Source organism: Netta rufina (genome assembly GCF_964035555.1).
Source record: "Netta rufina genome assembly, chromosome: 1".
Classification (NCBI taxonomy): Eukaryota; Metazoa; Chordata; class Aves; order Anseriformes; family Anatidae; genus Netta; species Netta rufina.
Genome location: NC_140123.1, coordinates 102,293,055 through 102,310,931, shown reverse-complemented (window position 1 = coordinate 102,310,931; position 17,877 = coordinate 102,293,055). Strand labels below are relative to the sequence as shown.

The 17,877-nt window shown below is 37.5% G+C and overlaps 1 protein-coding gene across 1 annotated transcript in view; it reads left to right on the top strand.

Annotated features, from left to right (window-relative positions):
- Window positions 1-9,560, top strand: part of ADAMTS5 (ADAM metallopeptidase with thrombospondin type 1 motif 5) — a 45,282-nt gene extending 35,722 nt beyond the window's left edge. Inside the window, 2 exon segments of the mRNA XM_084305891.1 lie at window positions 610-785; window positions 4,451-9,560. Coding sequence (XP_084162017.1) covers window positions 610-785; window positions 4,451-5,021 — 747 coding nt within the window. The 3' untranslated portion in view covers window positions 5,022-9,560.
- Window positions 9,561-17,877: the final 8,317 nt, after the last annotated feature.

The following is a 17,877-nucleotide window of genomic DNA, read 5'->3' as shown; positions in this document are numbered from 1 at the left end:
TCAGTAGTGGATAAATGTTTTTTTGCCTGCAGACTCATTTGTGAGTCTGGTGGCCTTTGGAGGAGAAAGAGTGCCATGAATAAAAGAACAAATTTTACCCTGAATTTAAGGGAGTCTTAATATATTAAGGGAGTCTAGAGTAACTCATACAAAGCCAATTAATATAAAATAATTAGCCAATTATTGTAGATTTGACTTGCAGTGATGCAATTTGAACTAAAATGTCTCCTACACTTATATCTGCAGTTTTCTGCCTCTAAATGTTATGAGGATATATGCATTAATAAGGTGAACTGATATGCTCAAGTGAGAGGCTATATACAAGTACTGATATCATTATTATTAATAAACTGTAAGCTCATCATTAAAGTCAGGGTCATTTTAGTGTTTTATGCTAGAGTTATCTGTCACTGCTTTCAGCCCCTGCCTAAACCTCATCTGCTTTAGTGCTGTGAATGTTAGAGAAACTCAGTCTGGGCTGCCGGGATAGGAACTCTGTTCTGTATGGGTCACGTAAATAAGTAACTTTTTTTACCAGTTAGATTCACAAACCAATTTATTTTTATTTTATCTGTGGTAATTTTAACTAACAGGCATTTGATTACCTAGGTAACTGATGGTACTGAATGTCGACCATACAGTAATTCGGTCTGCGTCCGGGGAAAATGCATCCGAACTGGTTGTGATGGCATCATCGGTTCAAAGCTCCAGTATGATAAGTGCGGGGTATGTGGAGGAGACAATTCCAGCTGCACAAAGGTCATGGGAACCTTTACCAAAAAGAGGTATTGATCTTGAGTATTAGCAAATATTTAAAAAATACTTGCTGTGCAAATAGTATCTCTACTTGTCTGTGCCTGCCTACTTTCCTTCCTTCCTTCCTTCCTTCCTTCCTTCCTTCCTTCCTTCCTCCCTTCCTTCCTTCCTTCCTTCCTTCCTTCCTTCCTTCCTTCCTTCCTTCCTTCCTTCCTTCCTTCCTTCCTTCCTTCCTTCCTTCCCTCCTTCCTTCCCTCCTTCCTTCCTTCCTTCCTTCCTTCCTTCCTTCCTTCCTTCCTTCCTTCCTTCCTTCCTTCCTTCCTTCCTTCCTTCCTTCCTTCCTTCCTTCCTTCCTTCCTTCCTTCCTTCCTTCTTTCTCTGAATTCAATTTACTTGATGTTTACAGATATTTACAGCTGGCCTCTTAATAATACCCTGAAACTTGCAAATAATCACCTGTCAAAACACTGTACCTAGTTCATTTCTGACATAAAGTACAAGTGATACAGGTGAGCAGACTAAGGCATAGAATCTTATGTTATTTGCCAGTCTTGCTGTGGCAGATGACTTGTGGTTTGTAGAGGAGAGAGGGAAGGGAAGAGAGGGATGCATCAGACAGTTGTTGAGGTCAGAATACTCCGTGTGTATCTGAAACTGCATTTCCCAGGTGATGCTGCATTAGGAAGTTATGCTCTGGGAATCTGTTTGATCTCATCTAACTTTGAACACTAAGTATATCCCACCTGATTAAGTGACAGAATCCTTGTGTAAGTTAGTGGAGAGAAGCAGCAGACAACATTAGAGCACAGCTGTAAAAGTCGTCCTTGGCAGCTGAGAGGGATTATACCCTAAAAATACCTTTTCACACCACTCAGTATACAGGGAGCTTAAATGACTAGATGAAATGTCAGAAGTGGCATTTTCTACATCCCTTAGTGTTCACTAGGATCATATTGATCTCCAGATGTACTTCTTTTAAGTTAAAATATTTATAGCAGTTATCTGTAGGACGTTTTTCTGTCAGAATATTCAGCTTTTAACTACAATACTTCTTAATATGAACAAAAGAAAAGCAACATCCCCATGTTTTTTCCTAACCATATTGAGAGCAGCAGCAAGCTTTTTACAGATTACCAATGTCAAATAAGTCTGCCTTCTGTCTGAATTCTTGTTTCCCTCCCCCTTCCATTCTTAAGGTTCATAAAAGAATGAGATTTTTTTTACTATCATTTGTATAGATTCCAAGGTTTTAGAGGACCACTGTAGTGACCTACTCTTAGGAACTTTTAGCTGACATTTATACTCAGCATCTTGCAACTGAATTAGTGTACCATCTTTTAAAATTTACAGAAACTTTATTTTGCTTAGTATCTTCCAAATTAGCATATGGAATGCTACTACAAGTTGAAATCTGAGTCCTGAAATGACTTTTTATTTCTATACATTTCAACGTACTAATTAATAGCAGTCAAAAATATCTCTGAGTGTTTTTTTTTTTCCAAAAATAAATATAACCAATATTCTTCTCAGTAAACCAATGATTACTCACCTAGGGATGCCAAAACACCTCTTCCAAAAAGAATGGAATTTCCATCCAATTTAGTACTTATATAAACCAGATCTGTTCTAATCTGTAAATATTGAAATGTCTGAGCTGTCTAAATGAAGAAGGCAGTGCAAGATATTCATGTGCTTTAGCAATGATCCTTGTGGTGCAGACCGGGCTCCAGCAAAGATGCTAAAGGGACTCCATGAATTTTAGTGAAGCCAGATTTGTAGTGTAGATATACTTGGAATCAGTGAGATTCTACTGTAATTATACCTATGAAGGTACCATCTTATTCTAAAAATCATGACTTTAACTGAAATGAGACCAGTCAGAGAATAAAATATTAATTCAACCTCAGTGCATTTGAAGAGCTGTCCCATATAGAAAGTAATAAATAATCAAGCAGTTCTAATTTGATTTTGATTGAATTTGCATTGTCAAGAATTTATTTTTTACTGGGAATATTGTTTGAGATGATTCCTTTATGCAAGTGACTGACTTCAAAAAAAGAAAAAAAAAAACTTCATTAAAATAGTGAAATCTTAATTGTCTGTAAACTATTTTTGTATATAAAAGGGCAGTGGCTCTAGTAAAATTATCTTTCTCCACTGAAAAATAGCAGCTCCCTCTTTGCTATCCACTATAAACCAACCTGTATTTTAAATGTACAGGGAAATTATTAAATGTGTAAGAGAAAACTAATATTTTCCATTGTAGACAATTGCCATAACAACATTTGTTTGTACTTTTTTCCCTTAGAGCAATCAAAACACAATCTTCTGGAGAACTCTTTCGTAATAACTTTTTTTTTTTAAAGGCTGTAAAGTTAAATAGTCAGAAGTTGGGAAATAGGAGAATGAAAGATGCACATGCTTCTTTTTGCACATGAAATATTGAAGAAAATGTTGCGTTCTCTAGCATTTCTTTTAATTTTTGAAGAAATGATTTTGTAACTTTAATAATATGTTTTAACAGAGCTCTTTTGGCAACTGTTAAGTAAAAATATTTGTGCAGTGCTGTGGAGCAGAGTCACCCATCCTGTTTTTTGCACCATATTCCTTCACGTTTATAGAGCTGCTAAATCAAGGGACTTTTAGTAGTTGTCCTATAACTGCTTGAAATAGCATGGGAATAGCACTAGTGTTTAATCTGCAGTCTCTGCAGTCTTTACTTTTGCAACCAAAAATTTGCAAAGGTAGTAGTCTATTCTTTAAACAATTCCAAGGGACCCCATTCACTATTATACATTTTAAGTATATTTTCTCATTCCCTTTCCTCTAGATGTTTCAGCACTAACCTTTTCAGATTTGAGGTACTTGCAGAATGGTTTTATCACAAAATTAGAAATGAAAATAAATGTTTCCAAAGTCCAGCTGGTAGCTTACAGCTTTGTACAGCATTCAGACTTTTCTGTTTATCCATACAGTTAAAACAAATAATATACTTGAGATAGTAAAAAATTTTAGCACACTTGCAGGTTTTGAATGCTTGTCACTTTTGGTAGAAAAGTTAAATATCTTCTTTTAAGTCTGCATTAAAACATTTCAAAGTAGAAACTAAGAGAACTTTGTGGTACAAATTAAACATTTGAGTGTACCTTGTGTTAGACACTTAACAATTAATCTTCGGCTTTATGAATTTCAAAGTAAACAAATTTTTTCTCAGTGATCAAGATTATTTTAAAATGTTCCCAAGGTACCTCTATCCAGCTGTTACTCTGCTCATGCTTCCCTTAATCATCATTATAGCAAAGACAGCAAGAAACAGCTGTAACCAATGCATATCTCATTATCTTTCCTTGGCAGGCAGAACGTGCATCGTATTTCATATCTCCCACCCTTTGCTGAAATATATAAGCTATCTGTTATTCTTCATTCCTTTTGTATCTGACTCATGTAAAATCATTACTAATGCTAAAGATTAAGCAATTTGAAGTAAGTGCAGTAGAAATTTCTTCAAGAACATAAAGAACAGTACACAAGACAAATAACGAAACCCGATTAAACTAATCTTAGATGTGCCGCTAGTCAGATGGATTCAAGTAAAGATGCATCGTACCAGTAACTTCATTAGACTTAAGGTTTATTTCACACCAGCTACTGAGTACTTTCTTTTTCTCTTTTTTCTTTCTCCCCCCTCATTCAGTAAGGGCTACACAGATATAGTGAAAATCCCAGAAGGGGCAACTCACATCAAAGTTCGGCAATTCAAGACTAAGGACCAGAGCAGGTTTACTGCCTACCTGGCCCTGAAAAAGAAAAATGGTGAGTACCTTGTCAATGGAAAATATATGATCTCCACTTCAGAAACAATCATTGACATCAATGGGACTGTCATGAACTATAGTGGCTGGAGTCACAAAGATGATTTCTTGCATGCGATGGGACACTCTGCGACAAAAGAGGTTCTTATTGTGCAGATACTTGCAACTGACCCAACTCAACCCGTGGATGTCCGTTACAGTTTCTTCGTGCCAAAGAAGCAAGGGCAAATGACTAACTCTGTCACCGGCAGTGGCAGCAATAGCAAAGTAACTCCACAGCTCATGCAGCCCCGGTGGGTTACGGGGCCGTGGCTTTCTTGTTCTCGAACATGTGACACAGGATGGCACACCAGGACTGTCCAGTGCAAAGATGGGCATGGAAAACTAGCTAAAGGATGTCTTCTCTCTCAGAGACCGTCAGCATTTAAACAGTGCTTGTTGAAAAAGTGTTAACCTGTGGTTGTGATCTTCTTTAAAAGAGGTTTGATGAAGCCATTTTTGACATACCGGTATTAGGTCTGCCCAGACAGAGAGAAGCAAAGGCTTCGATGTACTTACATATAGTCTCAAATTATGGGCAGAATCTGCCTATTTGGACCAAATGAAGATGTGCACTGCTTTAAAAAATAGTAGGGTGATCTTAATATGTCAAAAACCTAAGCATTAAAGTTGTTATAAGCCCTCTGCGTCTGCAAAAATATAAAATAAAATAATAAAAAAGAAGAAAAACTAGTGAATGGAGGATCCTGGGATATTTGAAGGTTACAGAATCATCTCCCCATTTTTCACCTACCTCTAATACAGTATGTCCTTAGAAAATGTCACTTGTACCCATGATACCACAGTAGCTTATTTTATACTGTTTTGTAAATATATTTGATTTGGTATGTCACTTTATATCACTTGGTTCTATTAAAAAAAAAAAAAAGATAAACTATATAAGCAAAGTGATTGACCAAAGTATATCTACAGCCCTGTGGACTTGGTCCAGTCTTCAGAAATGGCTGCAGATGTTTTACTGGAAAATGAAGAGCTTGCTACTGGTTTTAAAAAGTAATACTTTTTGGTTTTGACAAAAGGAAATGCATTTTTGTTCCAGGAATTTCCTGACAGCAGATCATAATTCTGACAAATACTGTGTTTCCACCAAGAAATTCTCAAAAGGAACATTGCAGCAGTTCACAGACCAGGGATCCCCACAAGTACATTGATCAAATACCAGCACCATCAGCAGCTCCTTACTATGTGTATGTCACACACACATAGCAGGAGGATTTGGCTGCTAGAAAGAATGTGTATACCTTCGACTTAGTAAACTTTCCATTAGCTCCAGCTGTGTCACAGCACGGGGCCTTTCTTGTCGATGAACAATAGCTGCTAGTTCCTTTTATCCATAAAACAAAGGCATACTGTATTTTGTAGAAACTAGTTAGAGAACCAAAAATTACAGGTAAGATAAACAAGTGTCTTCTAACTCAGATATTCTGAGGCTGTATACAACTGCTTTCTCTGTTATTTTCTCTATGGCTTCCACCTTGAATCTAACAATGTGTGATGCACCTACATCTTTTGAAGAGGCTATAAAGGTCGGAAAACACAGCAAGCAGTTAATATTTTATCACTGTTTTGTCCATCATGTCTAACTCTGGTATTCATCTTACCAGCAAAAGTTTGTAACTATTTGTCCTTTTGTTTGTCAATTTTTTTTGTTTGTTTTTATTTTTTTTTAAGCTGTAGAACTTATTCATATTTTGTATATCTACCACATTTGGGAGGCAGAGGGGTCATTAGAAAGTCAAACCACATCAGGATGTGGAAGACTTACCCAATATCAATAAGGCTGTTTCCACAGTACAGGCAGTAGCTAGTAATAATTTTCTTTGGCAGCAGCTTCTGAATCCCATTATTGTCTGGTTGAAGTTGTGTGACCGAGGAAGGGTATTTCAACATATACAGATAACAGGTGGAGGCTTGACACCAACCCTGTTAGAATTGCTTCCTTTTTATCATCAGGGTTTGAATAAAGCCCTAGAATAACAGGTACCAAAAGAAATGGTCATGATCTGCTAATGAAAATAGAAGCCCATCTGTCTTTTATTTTTCAGTTCATCCACCCAGGAGAATGTAAAACTGTAGGAGCATTTTCAGACACAACTGTGAGTCAGTGGTATTTGAGCACTGAACTTCCCTAGACTCTTCTAGGAAAAATCCCAGTCATGAAATCAGTAAAGAAAACATGTTGGCTTGTGTAGTGAGAAGGTCAGGTCTCACTCCAGGCTGACATAAACATGTTTTTGCAACTGAGGCGTGTTTGTGTGAATTCTAGAAAGCATGTGATGATTTTAAAACAGCATAGAGTTGCTACATCTACCAGTATGAAACTGGAGAAATATCTGTTTTTGTACTCTATTATAAGTAAACAGGAATAGGGTTAGGGCCTCATCCTCCCTAAAACTGAATTACAAAGGAATGTTACTAGTCATCTTCGGTTTTCAAGAATAGTATGACCTAATAGAAGTAGTCCTATAAAAAACATGGGTCTTGAGGAAAATTCTCTTGTTAATAACTGACATCACCCTATTAACTTAGATCAAGGCTCTGAATATTTGCAAACTTCTGGAAAGTTAAGATTTTTGCTTCATCTAAACAAATGTTTCAGAACTTCTCACGAAAGTTCATAGTAAGTATAAACCATCAGGAAAGGAAAAGTAAGGAGATTTAATGTGCATAGACTTAATATTTGTCTTGGCATACAGATGCTTTATTAAGTGGCATTTCTTTTTCCTATGTTTTATCAGAATAGAGAACGTACAAGTATTTGTGTTTGCATCATAGTAGTAATTTATTAAGAACAAAATGAGTAAAGCTTTTGGATGCTACTCAGATTCCAGAAGAATACCATAAGCTGGTATAAATTTAAAGCTTTCTTAGATCAAGACTATCTTTTTTGTAGAAAGATTATTTATAAAAATTAAATAAATATGGGAACTAAACAAAGCAAATATATGTGCAAAAGAAGTTTCCTTTATATGGTGAGAGGGCAAAGGGGACAGACAAAGGAAGCAATCCTAAAAATGCAAGATGAACTAGACCAGCCTGCTCTGTTTAACACTTGCTTTTTAGCAGATCTTTGTAATCAGACTCTAATTGCCAACCTTGCTTTTTTCAGTCATAGCTATTTCATGTAACTGATGAATGAAAAATCGATGCAAGGTATGTGACTTTGTCGTTTCAACTTGTGTTCCAAACTAAATTCTTTGTTGGTCACACATTGCTTATATTACTACCAAGTCATGCCAAACAAGATTCATAAAATGCTTCCTCTGGATAGAGACACAGTCTAAGAAGCCCAGAGTATTACTCTGTGCATGGAAGTAAACAATAGTCAGTGTTAAACTCACTGTAGGTTTTTTGGGACACATCTCCAATGCTTTCAGTGGAGTTCAGCCCCTTAAAATCTGTGTTCTTCCGAGCATCTGCTTTTCAAATATGACAGCCTCATTATGAAAAAGTCTATCATCTTTGTTTTGCCTGTATACCTGAAATTCAATTTAGCTGCCCTCCTGTGGAAACAGTTTTATCACAAGGGAGAGAGGAAATAATCTTGTGGATTAATCACAATTGTTAAAAAAAAAAAAAAAAAGAAAAAAAAAGAAAAAAAAAAGCAACACAGCACTGAAAAAAATAAAATAATTTATTGTTTTTACAACTGGTATGTGAACGGATGTAATGAATTTATTTATTCTTATTTAACAAAAATACCAATTGTGCAAATTCTATATTTAAAATGTTTGCTATCATCTCTGTCTCTCTCTTTCTTGCTCTCTCTCTAATTTATGCTTCAAATTTGTGTTGAAAGTACACCTTGTGAGTTTACATAATGTATGGCACTGGTTATTTTTTTGTTTGTTTTTATTTAGAAATCTTTCTGTATGAAACAGGAGTATATGTGTATACGTGTGTGCACACTGTATAGATGTATATTCTTTTTTCTGCTACCACCTTAGACAAGTTGTAGATTTCTAAGTTTGTGACACCTCATGCTCAAAGGAGCTTTGTTACACTTCAGCTCTAGAATCTCTCAGCTAGCAAGTCTTAGAGGTCTGTGGATCACCAAAAAAAAAAAAAACACATCCATGCTCCTAAAGCGATCAGACAACAGACTCCATAAAGGTGCGAAAGGTGCATGCAATTCTTATGACGCACCTTGGTAATTTAGCACTGAAGGTGGTAAGAGTCCTACCATTTGCACCAGATTTGGTTTATGTAGACTGAACCATTAAAAAAGCTGCCTTTTCAGTCTTTTCACCATTTATATACTTACATGCATTTGCTTCATTATATTCCAGCTCATCACACCACGTCAGGCAAAGTTAGACACTAAAATCCAGCCAAGCATGCATTCCAAGTATTTCCTTGAAAATAATGGTATCTGCTTACTTCCACTGTTCGTCCAGTCCAAATTCTGCTGAACTCGAGGGAACTTGCACTGGACTCATTATGAGGTGAAAAATGCAATATAAATAAACTCATAAAATCAATTTATTTAACGATACAAATTATTTCTGTAACCACTTCACTGTAAGGACAGTACTACAGACAGCAAATAATCTATTTCAAATGACCAAAAAGTACCTTTCTCATTAGTGTCTAGATTCACACAAGTTAAACTCCAGCTCAGCCTCTGTGTGCGCTGTTTGCTGCCGTCAAGGCACTACCCAAGACCCTGAGCCAGCCACAAGGCTTTAGATAAAATTACAACAAACAATGGGTAATGGTCTCCCTTAAGACCCACTCCAAAATGCCAGGAAATGACAGTAAGCCTTGACTTTGATAATCTTTAGGGCAGGCTTTAAATAGGATTCATAAGGATGAAACATTAATAATGGTAGGTTTTCAGCAAAACATTTAGGTGACTGTTTTTTCTCATGTTCATGAATGCTGTGCTGTTTTTTGTCACTGAGGAAGATGGAGCCTATGGCAAGAGCCAAAATTAGATTTTCTGAGCATGGGCTGCAATTTTCAGGGGAAAAAAAAAAAAAAAAAAAAAAAAAAAAGTTGCTGATTTTGAGGTCTTTGTTCCTTTTTTTAATTAACTGATTAGTTTTTATAGAGTTATTGAGAGTACATCACTGCATTCATACTTGCCATTGGTAACATTTTCAAGAAGGTTTTTTTGTTGTTTTGTTTTTGTTTGGGTACACTGAATGCCAGCTTGTATAGTAAAGGTAGTTCAGCATTCTTGTTTCAAAAAACATTGCTAATGCAAACATTTCTGGTTTATCATGTGTAGTGGTAATGACTCTTAACCTGAGACAACTTGTCAGATAGTCAGCTGGCATCACAATATATAGCTCTGGGGTAGCTCTGCCAGTTTTCAGTGGCAGCACACAAACACTGAAAAGCCCCAAACACCTTGTTAATCTTCTAGGTAAATGGCTGCAGAGCTTCTCTCCAGATACCCTGTAACAAACATCTTGATAGTGTCCAGCCACTCTGCGCAATACAGAGTTACAGATTGAACCCAAAACTCACAATGCTGTTTGCCCTGAAACCTGTCTGCAGAGGCTCACAGTAGCTGTAAGGACACTAAAAGCATTTCCACATGTCAGATAGAATCTCATATAGTCCGTGTTGAAATGCATAGGTGGACACACAGAACTTAGCTAGAGCTAAATGGAAATGTATATTTTTGTATGTGCGCTTGCATATACATGTGTATGTATAAACATGTTCACATACGCATACACACGAACAAGTATTCGAGTCTCCATTAGTCCCATTCACAGGGCAAAATACGTAGGTATATCTAACACCAGTGCAACTAAATTCAGAGTAATTTTTTTTTACATCATTTGGCTTTGCAGGAGCTGCTTCAGACATATACCACTCTAGGTGACAACATAATTTCTCTTGTAATTTATAGGAACTGGTTTACACAATTTATCATATGAACTGTGAAGTTTTCTAATAGTTTTATCATATGAAACATACTCCTTGACAGTCAAGCTTATATGCATTGCTAAAATCTCATCAGATACAGGAAATAATACACAGTATTCAAGTAAATTGGAGACAGTGTGTATCCCTGTATAGCAATAAAAATACTTAATTTCTATTGTCAGGTCATTGCCTAACATCAGATAAAATTAGAGAGGTATTCTAGGGAAGACTAACAGGAAAGCACAACCTTTATTTTTTCTTATTTTTATTCATGTGCCTCTTTGTACACTCTATTGGTGTCAACATATTCTGGAAAGTGTCACTTTGTGCATTATAGATAACTTGACTGAAATACTGGTACCCTTTGAAAACTAAGATGTGTCACAAAACTTTTTTTCATTCTAGTTTGTGTCTAATATAAGAGAATTAACATTTTTAGAGCACTACTATGTCAGCCCGTTTACACCATAATTAATATGTTATGCAAAATATAAATTCATTTGAACTGAATTGTACAAGGTCTACACTGTACTATGACACATTGAAGGCCAATATTTTGTTTTGTTAACTATTACATATGTATAATTTACCAGTTGTAATCTTAAAACACTTGATTCTGTGATTTCAGTAAAAGTAATAAATATAAACTGTATCATAGGTCCAGGTACTTGTTCTATATGGTATATTTGTGGGCTACTGTTTGCCATTTATGACCCACTAATGACAGGTAAGCTAAGAGAGACTGAGCTGATCACTAAATTAAGTGATTTATGTGAAAGTGTTCTTTTGAGTCATGAAGTATAACAGAGGAGTGCAGAAAACAGTGTGTACAGTACCTTTCTAGAGCCTTAGACAAAGTCCAGTAGATATGGTATACACTGGTGATCACCCGAGCCCCTGCAAAGCCCCCACGAAATCCGTGAGACCTATACAAAAGCGTCATCCAACAGAATTAGACAGTGGTTTAAGATAGAGTGAGATTCATAATTATCAATGTAAACCTAACTAGAGTAGTAAAAACCAGCCAGAACAGGTAATGAAAACATACAGTTTGTGCAAAAACGGTAGTAAAGCATGTATCAAAGGAAAGAGAAAAGCAGCAACTAAGGCGATTGGGCTGGTAAGAAAGAATGACTTACACACTCCAGTTGAAGCATGGCTCTTAAAACACTTTAGTACTAAGACTTATTTTTCCAATAGAACTGCACTATTATATTATGCATTATAATTCAATTTCCATGCTGATTTCTTGCTTATCCTTTCTAATTCCGTAACACTAAGTTGGAGTTTTTCACGTTCCCTAAACTGATGTGCTCTTTCCAAAAGTGAAAGCAAACCCAACTCAAAAACTGTCTCACCCCATCCATGTGCATGTCTAATCTATTGTTTGCTGACATTTTTTTGAACTTTGGACTTTGCTTATTTGTTATTGTTGTTGTTTGTTTGATTTATATTGTTTTACAGATTCTAAATTATGTTGATTCTTATTTACAGAAACCATGTACTCATGCCTAAGAATAGCTTTTCTTCCTAGGTTGTTCATACAATGGCAGTGAAGCTTTACAGAGCAGCCAGTACTTATAAAGACAGGCCCAAAATGTATAATAATCTGTTACACTACATACAAGTGTGCTTGAACCACATTACATAAGAACGATCAGGCTAGTGCTTGTTATAGTACATGTCTAGATCTACATATATATACACACACAATATAATATATCTGTATATACTCTGTATGTATATAAACGTTTCAGAAAACCTTGTTTACACACTTACACTAGATGTTTTTAAGACTGGTCACTGCACATCAGAAAGAATACTATGTTCAACATCAGTGAAGAATGCAGTGAAAATCCTGTGCAAGAGTGCATTTTTACCGTTTATCCTGCCTAAAGGGCTGAGGGAGGTTATTCACCTGTTCCACAGTCTCTTCAATAATAAGTGACTTAACAGGTTTTCTGCCTTCCCTTCATCTTTTTAGGTCCCGGGTCAGGTCAAAGCCTCCACTCATTCCTCATCTCCCCCTGCCCACCTGCAAGTAGAAATAGCAGTTGTACAACCTATTCCATAATTTTGTCCTCTACTTTTAAGTATTTTTTGTCTGTTACAGGACTCCACAAGTATTAACACCTCAGTGATACTTCAGTACTTCCTTCATATTTTTGTCTGCAAAACAAGCTGCAGTGTCACCAAATGATTATGGCAGGTGCTATCTTCACAAAATTATGTTTTTATTTCCTATTTTAGAGTATGCAGTAGCTCAGAAAAAGCCATTACTGAGAATGGAAATCCATTCATATACAAATCAAATACAGCAGAGACAGCAGTATAGACTTTCTCAAATGTCCAAGGCTGTCATAATTCCATTACCGTGCAGGGACTGTTCTGTATCAGGAAGATGAACTCATTCTCTCTTAATGTATTTTCCATCTCTTCATAATGTGACATTTCACCTCTTCAGAAACCACACATAATTACATATGATGGGGGAGACTTACTCCCAAGACTCAGAACTTATAGACCCAAGTCTCATTTTTAGTTTGGGATGCAAGATGCATTTGATTCAATTTTAGTTTCCAGCCAAACTGATCCTTTAAAAAATATCTTGGAAACCAAAATATATTAAATAATCAAACAAGAAAATGCCCAAGTCTTTCCACATTGCCTACACTGTTGCCTCACTCTTCTTACGCTACGCAAAGACCCAAGTAATGAATTCATCATGCTTACACCACTCAGCATTCTACACTGACCCAGCAATAGGGTTGAAGTGAAAATGTAGGGGAAAAAATATTATAATAAAAATCCATGGAAAGAAATTATTATTTTCCATGGTTTCCCTTGATTATTCTGGGAAAAGTATGCTTAAGGAAAAATGCACACATTTAAAAATCTTAAGATTTTAAGAAAATCTTAAGCAACTGCTTGATAAAGCTTTGTTGTAGCAATCATGCAACCTAAGGATTTAGTTATTAAAATGGCCATGGCAGCCATCACCACCACAGTCTCACTACTCCAGGTGTTGCAGTTTGGTTCAATGATGTCACTTTACTGCTTCCATTCTTCCCATTCCTCTGTCCCAGTAAGCCTTTACCTAAAGAACCCATGTCTTCAGAACTAAAAGCAAACCCTCTGCAGTGGACCAAGTTCTGCTGCCCAGACTTACATTAGTAATGATGCTTCCAAACAGCCCTCAAATGGAGCCAGGTGGGTGCATAAAAAAAAAAAGACCCGGGCTCCCTGCCCTTGCAGCTTCCAGAAGCACAGCAGTGGGGAGGTATGAGCCTAGCACAGCCAAGCTAATGCTAGTGCGCGAAGCCAGCTGAACCTGCAGATCCTGCATGTGTGCAAGATGTGCAAGAACATGCCTATCTCCAGCACAGCTGAGTGCTTCACACAGGTGTGCATCATAAATATGTTCTTTTTATAGCTGCAGCTCTGCTAATCGCTGTTTCTCTCCTATTTACCCATTTGTGGTGTGGGCTTTCTTTTTGTTGTTTTTTTGTGTGTGTGTGTGTGTTTTTGTTGTTTTTGTGTGTGTGTGTGTGTGTGTGTTTTCCTTTTTTTTCTTTTTGTGAGTGAGAGTGCAGTCAAGATGGTTGTTACTTTTTTTGTTTGTTTGCTTGCTTGCTCTGGAGGTACTGGGGCTCCTTTCAAGCTTGCCTGTGCAGAGCTGCTCACTTGCAGAACTGTTGTTGAAATAACTCAGGCACCGGTGTGTGCTTATTAAACGCTCAGAATTGAAACTTCCCTGTTTTCCACAGAAATTTAGTAGAGCATGGAGTGCCCTGGCAGCAGGTGTTCTGCCTGGACCCTCTGTTGATGGAAGCTGGATCTTCTCACGGTGACTGATAATTTTGCTTATTTAATAATAGAGGGCCATTATGCCCTGATGAGGTTTGCAGATATAAATCCTGCTCTAGCTGTGTGGATAACTACTGAGGGGCACACGCCTGGGTCAGACACACAGAGATTTGCAAAGAATGTGCAAATTACCCTCAGCAAGCAATCCCGCAGAGGCCCACTGGAAACCTGCTGCACGCAGCCACAAAGCAGTGAAAGTACCACAGAGAAACATCTGCTGGTAGACCAGAAATGCATCTGAGAAGGGAACATCACCCCAGTACCGTCCCCAGCAGCCTCAGGTAACTAACATCTTGAAATAGTTGAAGCCTGGCGGCTGGCCACCTCAGCAATTGCTGACATGGCAGCAACCCAAGGGGTTGGCAAACAGGCTGCTGTGCTACCTAGTAAAGGTGGTCTGTAACTAAAGGGTAACGAAAATTATACTGGAAACTTTCTGAGCACTTTAAAGTGGTCTGTTTAAGACAGAACCCTGCCCACTGGAAGTGGTCCTTTCTGAAGGCCTTGCTGTACTTACCAATGTTTTTGTCCAGAAAAAACAGCGTTACAGGCATTCTGTGTGGGCTGGGAGGAATATTTTCACGCTAATATTTATGTGGCATGCTGAGATCTAACAGCTATCCAGAGGGTTTTTGGCTAATATTTCATTTAACTACACGCTGCAGAGAACTCCCAAACAAAAGCACGTGAAATGGCAGGCTCCTCAGGGGCAAACCAGGTGGCAGAGGGGCCACCAACGATAGCGGTGACAGTCTCTGCATGATGACCCAGTGGCTGTAGAGAGATGGGCTCTTTTGATAGGAATTTGAGTTATGAAAGGATTTAAGGGGAAATTACCAACCAGTCTGGCATTCAAATGCCAAAATACACAATCAGACTCTTGGCCATACAGGCAAGCTGTAATGTTCTTCAAAGGGAGAACGGAAGTGGCAGGACTTCTCTGTGCAAAGCTTAGCCTCTTAATGTATACAGGAAATCATCATCAAGATGCTAGCCCTTAATCAGGTTAAAAGGAGGCAACGAAGTGAATTATTATTTATGAAGAACTTCTCCTCTGGAGAAGAGGAGAAGGAACCAAAGGATGTTTTATTTCACTCTCCATCAAAATAATTATTATTTTGGAATGAGTTTGTTATGTATTTCTGGCTATTATTTTTCCCAAAATAGTTTCTGAACGCAAGGCAGAGTCAGAGCCAGAACCCAAGGCAACCTGTGAGGTTGCTGCAGAACAACTTTGCCTCCAAAAGGTTTCTGCCTGCCTCAGCCTGCAGAAGGCCTTTCCAGTGAGACCAGTCTGAGGCTTGTGCTCCCCAGAGCCTGCATGTTCTACCCCAAGAGTCTTTTTCTTTGGCTGCATTCATAATGTTTATTTAAATCATCACCTGGTTTGTCTTCAGACCTAGCCAGATTTCTAGAAGTATGTAAGAGAACAATAAAGTCCTAGAAGATCAGAAAAGAGGGATATTGGCAAAAGAGGGGGGGGGGGGGGGAATTTCATTTCCAACTACAAAGGAAAAAAAAAGGGGGGAAAGGTCCAAGGAGCAACAGTATCTATGAACAGTATCTCCTCTGTCTTGAATCTGGATGTAAGCCATAGCCAAGCAGTGTCCAAAAACTCTGAAAAATTTAGGGGGTTGAATTTGATATTGTAGAAATCAATTTATTAGGGGAAAAATGTAAAATACAAAGTAAAACAGTTAAAATAAGAGAGTATATAGGGGGGGGAAAAAAGATTTTACTTTCAGTTTGATACATTGAAGGACAAGAAACAACTAATAAGAGAGTTCAGTTTAGGATTATTTCATATGAGATTAAATTTACCAGAAAAAGGTAAGCAACAGCAACAACAAAGATTCTAAAATATCTACAGATTTCAAGATTTCAATTAGAAATTAGATCTTCAATTAGATGAAGATTGCAGAGCTCAGAATGTGGATATTGTTACTTAAAAAAAAAAAAAAAAAAAAAAAAAAAAATTACAGCCCAGATGGATTTAGGGGCTTAAGTCTTTTTAACAATTTAAATAAAGTCATAGTTGATTTATTGAATTAGATATGCCAGGAGGCTCCTACTCTTGGACTGAAGCAATTGTAACTGCAATATACATTACAATTCACAAAGGGGTGGGAGTGAATAACTCATTCCTGATGCACTTCCTAATATAACACTTTCTTTTAAAGCAAACTGTTAGTAGACAGAATAGAAAGTTTCTTTGATACATGTATTTGTGTCAGCAGGATATACTATAGGAAACACCTCGTAGACAAGGGATTTAGATGTGATCTTGACTAACTACTTCCCCAGGGCTCTTCATGTCTCCAGAGACGCTGGCTGAATGGAAAAGGAGAGTGGGCACACTCCTCCTCTCTGCTGGACCTGAGTAGGGGTCCTGGCTGAAGGAGCATCATTACAATGAGTAGCAAAGGCTCATTGAAGAACAGTCTCATAGGTGCTGACCCCAGACAACTGTGAGAATTAAAGGATAAAGTTTGCCTGGGAATCAGTGTTCAAGCAGGACTATGAGTCCAATTCACCTGACTGGTTCAGTAAAGGTGCCATGAGTAAATGAGCCTGGTCATTTGGGACACATGTCAAAGCACTGCAGGAAAGTAGCTAGTGGACCGCAAAAACTAAATTGGTATTCATATGGCAGTAGGCAGAGGTTATTTCAGTGGTGTGAAATATTTTCTGATTCCAAATGAAAAAAAAAAAAAAAAAAGTGCCAAAGCAATTTGCCAGTGACAATAATGTGTGGTGTAATTTTGAGGATGAAAAACTTTTTGCTGGGCTTGACCCAGTATAAACCACCCCTGTAGAAAATCCCATGGCCTACTACAGTAATACTTAGTGTTAACCAAATGTATCTGTGCTTTTTATCTAAGTAGTATCTGCCACTTGAATATTGATACATTATGTCTACACTTAAGGCAGAGCCCTTCGTCTTGATTTAAGACTAACTCATGCCTTTAAATCATTTCAGTGAATTTGTAAATCCCATCCTTAAAAACATATATATATATATATATACACACACACACATATATATATTTCAGTCTGCTATTTAACACCACAGTGTGATTCTAGCCAAGCCCTGAAATCCCACGCAAGGCAGATTATATTCAGTGCTCTGGCTGTCTACATATTTTCCTCCCCTATGTACCTTACAAGCCAATGCCTGAATACAGTCCTCGAAGCATATCCTTAGCATACAACCAGGAGACCACATTTAGCATTCTGTCACCCATCGTATTGAACTGATTGATTCTACCAGGATTGTTAATAAAAGCATACTTTCAAAAAAGTATCTTTACTTAAAGGCTTTTTTTTTTTTTTATGGCATAGTAGTTATGGCAACTGCTTCCTGCCACCTCCGCTGCCAAAAGCCACAATCCATCCATGAAAAAGCGTTCCACCATCCAAACACATTTTTCAGTGGACAGCAGCATTCCCTGGCTGGAGCTCACTCTTCCCTTCCCTTCTAGCAAACTGGAAGCCAAAC